Source organism: Plecotus auritus (assembly GCF_963455305.1).
Source record: "Plecotus auritus genome assembly, chromosome: 9".
NCBI lineage: Eukaryota > Metazoa > Chordata > Mammalia > Chiroptera > Vespertilionidae > Plecotus > Plecotus auritus.
This window is the reverse complement of record NC_137783.1, coordinates 154,145,887-154,154,200: the sequence shown is the minus strand read 5'-3', so window position 1 is coordinate 154,154,200 and position 8,314 is coordinate 154,145,887. Positions and strand designations below refer to the sequence as shown.

At 64.7% G+C, this 8,314-nt stretch overlaps 1 protein-coding gene across 1 annotated transcript; it reads left to right on the top strand.

Annotated features, from left to right (window-relative positions):
* Positions 1–7,663, top strand: TMEM109 (transmembrane protein 109). Its single transcript, XM_080640139.1, has 4 exons — positions 1–104; positions 4,600–4,844; positions 5,518–5,620; positions 6,113–7,663. Exons 2-4 carry the CDS (start codon positions 4,608–4,610, stop codon positions 6,502–6,504), a joined length of 732 nt encoding a protein of 243 aa, XP_080496265.1. The 5' UTR covers positions 1–104; positions 4,600–4,607; the 3' UTR covers positions 6,505–7,663.
* Positions 7,664–8,314: the final 651 nt, after the last annotated feature.

Genomic DNA, 8,314 nt, shown 5'->3' with positions numbered 1-8,314 from the left:
CTTGCGCGTGCGCAGACGATCAACCAACGCCCGGGGATCGAGGCGCGGGTTTGGTGGCGCGTTTAGCGAAGTCGCACGTGAAGGGCAGCCGTGGCCGGAGGCGGGTGAGTGTGAGCCGAAACCGGGCTCAGGGGCCGGTCGGGCCAGGGAGGCGGCAGCCACGCAGGCGGGGCCGGGGCGGAGCCGAGAGGCTTGGCGAGCACGACTGGGGAGGGGTCCGACTGGGGACCCGGATCCTTGTTGCTATGCAACAGGGGGCGTCGTTACTAGGCAACGCGAGGCACGCGTTTCCTGGGAGCCGAGGGTTCCGAGGCTGCTAGGAAATCCGGCCGAGGCGAGGCGCGGTCCGGCTGGGGGACAAGGCCAGCGCTGAGCGCCTCGCCCCAGACCCCCGCCCCCCGGCCCAGCCTCCTGCGGCCTCGCTCCGAGCCCTTTGGGGTACCCTGAACCCATGGGCCGTGCCGGGTCCCTTGCCAGAGACGCCACCCAGCAAGGGCTTGGCAGGGGACACGCTGTTCGAAATAGCACATGCCGCTGACACCCTGTCTGGTAGGCTGGGCCCTGGGGAGGGCTCAGTTGGGCTGGGAAGCTGCCCCTTCGCCTGTCGCCCTGCCCCCCAACAGAGGCTGGGAAGCAGCTGTCGGGGTTGGCGGGGCTGCCCCCACCTGCCAGGACACTGACTTCATTCCCCTCCGTGGCAGCTTCGCCCGTCTAGGAGGCTCCTTGCAGCACCGGCTGCCCTTGGGTGGCCGCTGCGTGTTTGGATCAACTTTAAAACAAGCCTCCCCCACCTGTCTGCATGGCTCCCCGGGGCTGCCCCACCCTGCGCCCTCCCGGCTTCGGGCCAGGCTTCTAATGGTCCCAACGGGCACGGAGGAGCCGTGCTGTGGCGGGCGCTGGGGAGCCCGAGAAAAGTTAGCTGTCGGGTCTGGACCAGGGGGTGCTCCAAGCCTAAGGGGGAGGCAGGCGTGGGACCCCGGAAGCCCGCTGCAGCGCGGTGAGCAGTCTACGGGCGGTTTGGGTACTGCGCACCCTTTGTTTTGTTTTTTCTGTTTTTCGTTGTTTTTCTCCTTGTGCTGGCCCCGCCGCCTCTCGGTGTGCGCCGTGCTCCGAGTTCTCGCAGCGCCAGGTTAGCTCCTGCGGTAAGTCCCGGCCCTGTCTAACCCCGTTGTACACTGGACGGGACCGGGCCTCAGATAGAGTCACAGGCAGGAGATGGCGGCTTCCAGTTTGTGGCAGAATTGAGCCTGGGACCATAATGGAGGGACACGTTCAGGGCTTGGCCTGGAGTAGGCTTTTCCCTGATCTGACCTGACATGCCAACCGTGGTTCTGCATCAGAAGTTCCCTAGGAGCTCGGAAAACACTAGTTGGCTCCCTCGCGGGGAGAGTCGGAGATAGCTGGCCCCCGGGGGACAGACCCCCTTGCTGTGACAGGCTCCACCGGCCATTCTGATGGGCGACCAGTGCTGAGAATCACTGCTGCCCCCCAGGATGAGGAAGTCGGGGCCCGAAGAGGCACCCAGTCAGCTGCCCTCCTGCCCCGCGGTGATTCATAGGGTGAAAGAAAGCCAGGCAGAGGAAGCCTGCCTCTCAGCAAACCACACCCCACACGCAGAGTTTCCCGCTGCCAGGGCTAGAGGAAGCCGTTCCCCCCCCACGGGCTTCCCCGGCCCTGCCCGAGCCAGAGCGCGGCGGCCTGAACGGCAGGGGCAGGTGCAGTCCCCGGTTTTTGCTGTCCTCATCTCTCGCTTGGTATACACCATGACCTGTGAGCCCAGCAGGTGGGTCCCCCGTGGGTGGCCTTGTCCTGGGGGTCGGGGTGTCCTCTCACTTGGAGCTGGTGGATCCTGGGGAGAATGGGTGCCGCGCGAGGGTGTGGAATGAGCGAAAGGGCGAGATTGAGGTTTGGGGTTCCGGAGTCAAGTCCCAGTTCTGCTTTGGGACCTTGAGCAAGCCACCTGACCGCTCTAAGCCATCGTTTTCTGGGCGAAACGCGGAGAGTAGCGATACCTCCTAAGATCGCTTTAAACGGTGAGTGAAGTGGTGGGACAGCAAGCACCGTGTGAACGATAAAGCGACGCCATAGAGCCGGGCACGCACGCACAGTTGGTGACCGTGGCTGCGCCAGGCCCGCCGCTGCAGGAGGTGAAGCCGCCCGAGACGTGCTCCCCCTCAGAGCCAGGCTGCTCCCGCCCTGACCGCGGCGCTTTAGTGAGAAAGTGTGTGGCCGGGCGGTGAGGGGTCAGGTTCCTGCTGCCTGGGACTGACGCGGAGGAACGGACAGAGACTCCTGTTCAAGAAAGCAGAGAGATGGAGCAGCCAGTCACCTGCGCTGTTCTCTGCGCAGGACCCGCTGCAGAATCCTGTTCACGTTCCCAGCGCACCCCAGAGGCCAGCCGCAGGGCCACAGCCTCGCTGGGGAGGGTTTATTTCAGGCCCCCCCCCCCCGGCTCCCCGCAGCTGGGGCAGGTGGCCGCTTCACAGTGGAGGCCAGCGCAGAACTCAGCAGGCTGCCGTGGGGGGAGCAGCTCATGGCACGCTGACCTAGGATGGAGGCGGTGACATGTGACTCCTGCTGGTGGAGTTCCTTGGATATAGGATCCCGCCCGAGAGAGCGGGCCTGCCCTGTCAGTCCCCGGGGCGCGGATGACCCAGATAGCTCGGGAGCCCCCCGGCTTCCCTCGCCTCGGACCGTGGCCGGCAGGAGCCATCTGCTGCTTGATTTGTGCCAACGAGAGTAGAAGGCGTCCCAGCCTGGGGTCGTCCCTCGGGAATTGCCTGCTTCTCGGCCCTGCTCGGTCCCTCAGGGGAGACCTCAGCAGCTGTTTCGGGGCCAGGAAGTGCCCGAATTCGATATTTTTATAGATAACCCTTTCTTGAACCCTTCTCTTTCCCACAAAGCAAGAAGGGAACACGCTCTCCCCCCTCTCCTCCTCCATCCTGATGGCTCTGATTTCTGGCCAGCTCTCTGCCTGCCCTGGTAGCGGGCGAAACCTCAGGCCCCTGGCTGCTCCTCCCTCCACCCGGCTTAGCCTGTGAGTTCTGGCAACGCCCTGGAGCTACAGGTTCATTGGGGGGGGGGGGGGGGGCGGGGCCTGGAAGGGGCTGATTGACATCTCTCGAGCATGGAGGCCCAGAGTGGTTGGTACTGAAAACGGCTCTTGGCTGATCCACCCCTGCTTCACTGAGTCAGCGCTGGCTGGGTCCTAACTTGCCTGTAGCATCACGGAACACGACATCGAGCGCAGAACCCCAAGTGGTGAAGTGAATTGTCACGCTAAGTCACGGCGACGACTGATAGGTGCCTACTTCCTTTTCGCTTCCGGATAATCTTCTGTGTGGCTTTCTGCATCACCTCGGAAACGCACGTTGGCGACCATGTGGCAGGGAGCTGTGTGCAAGTGGTCTGCTGTCAGATGTACCTGGGTTCAAGCCCTGGTTTTTCTATTGATTTCAGGGAGGAAGGGTGAGGGGGAGAGAGAGAAACATTAATGATGAGAGAAAATCATGGACCGGCTGCCCCGAGCACGCCCCCTACTGGGGATCGAGCCGGCAACCCAGGCATGTGCCCTTGACCAGAATTGAACCCAGGACCCTTCAGTCTGTAGGCCGACTCTCTATCCACTGAGCCACACCGGCCAGGGCAGCTTTTTATTAAGAATGATACCTTTCCTTAAAGGTGGTGCTCTCAGCCTTTGCCTCCATTGGTGGCTGGGGAGCAGAGGGCCTTGTGAGTCTGTGGGTCTCGCCTTTGCACAGTGGAGCCCCCCGGGAGCTTGTGGTCTAAGCCTCGGCGCCTCCAGGCAGCGCCAGCCCTGGCGAAGCTCCCCGTGGCCCCGGGAGCAGCCGCATTGGAATCCGCTGCGGTACCTGCACCCCAGCGAGCCTGTGATTGGAGAGCAGAAGCTTAGGTTCAGTCCTGGCCTTTCCGCTCAGCAGGGACCCGGGGCTGACACGTCCCTCCTGTCTTCTCATCTGCACCGCAGGGCACGTGGCGGCATATTCCTGCTCGAGCAGTGACTGAGCGCCTTTCCTGATGTTGTTATGTGCGGACGATCCTATTTGTGCCCTATTTTTTTTTTTAAATTGTTGGGGGAGCGAGTGCTGGGACAGAAAGGGGGGCTCAGGGATGAGGGAGCAGAGGGGGAAGCAGCACGGAGTCAGCCAGCTGTGGGGAGCAGGACAGACTGTCACAGGCAGCAGAGGGGACACGGGCGTGGGGAGGGAAAGACGCAGACGTGTGTGGAGATGGGAGCAATCAGAGAGCTATTTGTGCGCTATTTTTAAGTTGTTTTTATATTAGCTTTGCCTTAAGTAGATTATAATCTCCTTGGGAACCAAGCCTTATAGACTTATATTATTTCTTGTGCCCAGAGCACCTAAGACAGACAGGCTTTCGGTGGTTAGGGCGGGAGCACGGGCAGAGAGAGCTGGCCCCGCTGAGGCGCGGAGCGGTGCTGCTGGCTGGTTGACAGGCGGGGTAAGGCGGGTGAGGGAGGAGTCCGGGACGGGAGGGTGGAGGGGGGGGGCCTCGGCGGAGGCAGAGCGTCTCCCTGCGGTCTGGCCCCCTGCTCACCCCGTGCTTCTCTCCCTGCAGACCCAGTCATGGCCGGTTCGGGCAGCATGTGGCCATCGCGCAAGCATCTGTTCCAAGTCCCCCTGCTGGTCCTAGTGGCCCTCGTCCTCCTCCACTCAGCGTCGTCCGAGCCCTCCCGAGACTCGGTGCCGCCCGGCAGGCAGAAGAGGGAGGTCCCCGTGGACTTCCTGAGCCAGATGGGCCGGGCTGTGCGGGGGACACTGGATGCCTGGGTCGGCCCGGAGACCATGCACCTGGTCTCTGAGGTGAGGGAGGCGGTGCCCGCTGGGCCCGCACACACGGAGGAAGATAGAGGAGGAGGCGTTGGCGGCCACTCCGTCTGTCTGGCCCGGTGTCCTCGGTGTGTCATAACCCCTGGTGGGCACAGCGTCCGCACGAGGAAGCAGACATACCTGCCCCTCGCGCTCCCACGGGTTGAATTCCACCTGCAGGCCCTCAGCTCCACCCCTGTCTTTCCTTGTTCCTGCCCTCCTGGCCAGAAAGGCTGGGAAGGGAGCCATCTTTACAAACCCGTGTCACCGGCCACTGTAGAGCCAGGCTTTGGTCTGCTGTGACCTAAGGTGGTGAGCTGGCACAGTACCCAGCGCTGCCTCATTCCTTCGCCTGTACGGGTGCGGGCGGGGCTCTCTCCCACCCGATGGATCTGATGGTTCCCTCGCTCAGACCCCGCGGCCACCCGCACGGTGTCCCGGCAGGTCCTCTGCGTTCGGGCCCAGGTGTCCTGGGTTCTAGCCCAGGAAGGAGGAGCGGCCTGCTGTCCGTGCCCGCGCACTGGAAGGGGCTGGGGAGGGCCCTCCGAGGCCTGGGCGGGCAGACGCCGGCTGGGAAGCGGGTGGGAGCCGGTCCTGCGGGCCTGGCCGGACCTGGTAGCGAGGCTTGGAGGGGACCCTCACTAGTCACGGGTTCATCTCCCCACAGACCGCGTCCCAGGTGCTGGGGGCCATCTCCTCGTGCATCTCCGTGGGCTTCTTCGCTCTGTCGGGGATCGCCGCCCAGCTGCTGAACGCCTTGGGGCTGGATGGTGAGTGGCCGGGAACTGGTGGGGCAGCCGGAGCTTAGCCCATCCCTTCCTGTTTGTGGGAGTTTACCTTTTCAGGGTCTACACTTCCCCCCAGCCTCCTGCCCACTCCCAGGGTTCCCGGAGGCCAGCCTAATAGCAGGCCGGAAATGCCGCCGCCCGCCAGAGTCGGCCTCCTGTCGGAGAGCATCGTGCTCAGCCATAGCCTCGCATGGAGCTCGCCCACAGCCCGGGAGCTACCCCCATTTTGTAGATGAAACTGGCTCCGCCAAGGCAAGGGACCTAACCAGGGCGGCAGGACGCGGAGCCGAGATCCAGGCTCACGTCCCCACAGCTCTGTGACCCTGTGGGAGGGGCTTTCTTTCCCTTGGCAGGGGTTTAAGTCCTCCCTCTCTTTGGGTTTGAACGGCCCCCTTGTCCCCCAGCCCCGCCCCCCCCTCCCCGCTGGCCCATCACCACTCCAGGCTGGCTGATTCTGTGACTCTGCCCCCTCAGGAGACCACCTCACCCAGGTCCTGCAGCTCAGCCCCAGCCAGGTGCAGACCTTCCTGCTGTGGGGCGCGGGGGCCCTGGTCGCCTACTGGCTGCTGTCCCTGCTCCTCGGCCTGGCCTTGGCCTTGCTGGGGCGGATCCTGTGGGGCCTGAAGCTCGTCTTCTTCCTGGTCGGCTTTGTGGCCCTGGTGCGCTCGGTGCCCGACCCTTCCACCCGGGCCTTGCTCCTCCTGGGCTTGCTGACCCTCTACGCTCTGCTGAGCCGGCTTACGGGCAGCCGGGCCTCAGGGGTCCAGCTGGAGGCCAAGGTCCGAGCGCTGGAGCGCCAGGTGGAGGAGATGCGCTGGCGGCAGAGGCGAGCGGCCAAGGGCACCCGGGGCCTGGAGGAGGAGTGAGGCCGCCCCGGCACCTTCGTCGTCTCCGTACCAAAGAGCTGAGCTGCTTCCGGGTCGCTGGCCCTCCTCCAGCCCCTGCCCCTCGCTTGCCCCGTCTCTGGACCCTCAGGACTCTTACCGCTGCCCCACCCCCAGCTGAGAGGGCGGGAGACCTGCCCCCTGCGGGTCTGTGACCCCTTTCTCTGCCCCCAGACATCTCTGCCGGGCAGCTCGGGAGCCCCCACCCCCAGCTCGTGCATCTGCTCTCTGAGCATCACTGCCATCGGCCGCCTGCGGCCACCCCGCCTTCCTGCTGCTGCCCTCGCTCTCCTGTCCTCTTTGCCTTTGCCAAGTCCCAGCTCCCTCCCTGTGTCCCCTCCCCGCCCTGCACTCCAACCCAACCACTGTCCTTCCAGGCCTGCTCCTTCCCTTCCTGCCCAGGGTGGGAGAGCAGGGCAGGGGGGGCCTGAGGGGGAGGGAGGTGGGGACATTGCCCTGTGGGGCCGCGGGTGGGATGGACATTGAGTCTGTTACAAGTGCCTTAATCAGAGCCAGTGGGCCCTGTGCGTGTCCTGGACCCTGTGCGTGCTGGCAGCCCCTGTGCGTGCCCTGGGCCCTGTGCGTGCCGTGGGACTTTGCGTGCCGTGGGCCCTGTGCATGCCGTGGGCCCCGAGCTTGCCGGCTGTCCTACTGTGTGTAGGAAAGTGCGCTGTGGCTGCTTTGTGTCGTGATTCCCCTTCAGCCGATGCAGCGGCTGGCTGCTCCGGAGGGTGCTTGCGAGCAGGCCCAGCAGTGGCTCGGTCCCGTGGGGGTCTCGGACCGAGGACGAAAGGACTCATCTGTCTGCGGAGCTGCAGGCGGCCTCCATCTCTCCACTCCCGCCGCCGAGGAGCTGCTGACCAGGCCACTGCCATGGCCCGGGAGGGTCACGGAGCAGACACACCGAGATGGCACCCCCTTCCCTTCACATGCTCCGCGGGGAGCAGGGGGCGCTCCTTCTCCCCTGGAGGCTCCGGTGGGCCGGGCACCCTCCTCTGCCGGCCGGCATGTGACACACGTGACGTGGAGAGTGACTACGTGCCCAGTTCTTACTGTCAAGGTTGACGTGGAGTCACAGCTGGCGTGATATGTATTTCTACCAGCGCTTGGTGGTTTTAAATAAAGTGCACGCTGTTCCGTTGTCCTGTGCCGCGTACTGCGCTCCGCAGAGTCCGCACTGCTTCCATTTCCTGCTGCAGCTAAACCCACCTCCGTAGCCCACCCTGTCCCCCGGCGGCGGTGGCCGAGCCAGGCTGGTGGGAAGGGAAGGCGGGAGGGAATGGGAAGGAAGGCTGGTACCAGGTACCCTTCCCTCCAGGAGCTGAGGAATGAGGGAGGCCTGCCCCATTATAAGCCCTCCAGGAGCTGACTGGCACCCCACGCCCTGGAGACTTGGGCCTCCTCCTAGCCCAGAGGGTTTCCTGCCCTGGGGCTCCTAACCCAGCCCGCAGCTCTGCTCGGTTGCTGGTGGAGGGCCTGGGCGGGGTTTCTTTTGTAAGCTTCCCTGGAGACGCTGCTGTTCGGCCAGGTGCCCTGCTCTGGACCCTCCCAGCGGCCTAGCAGGCGAGCCTGGCCCGGAGGCTGGGAGGCCGGGACCTGGGAGGCCGGCCTTCTCTGGGGAGCAGAGGCAAGTCCTCACACTTCCCGCGCCCACAGGCCTGTCCCCAGGATGGCGCTGGGCATGAAAGCAGCTGCCTGCGCCTGGAGTCCTCCCTTCCCCGCAGGGGCCCAGGCCTCAGTCAGGGCGGGCCACGTGGTTGTCACCGGCCCTATTGGCCCGTTTCACCCTTTT

Bases quoted from the DNA above. Each gene is read 5' to 3' on its own strand.
- TMEM109 (XM_080640139.1), top strand. From the start codon at position 4,608: ATGGCCGGTTCGGGCAGCATGTGGCCATCGCGCAAGCATCTGTTCCAA. The intron at 4,845-5,517 runs GTGAGGGAGGCG...ATCTCCCCACAG, and splicing joins CCATGCACCTGGTCTCTGAG to ACCGCGTCCCAGGTGCTGGG. The intron at 5,621-6,112 runs GTGAGTGGCCGG...CTGCCCCCTCAG, and splicing joins GAACGCCTTGGGGCTGGATG to GAGACCACCTCACCCAGGTC.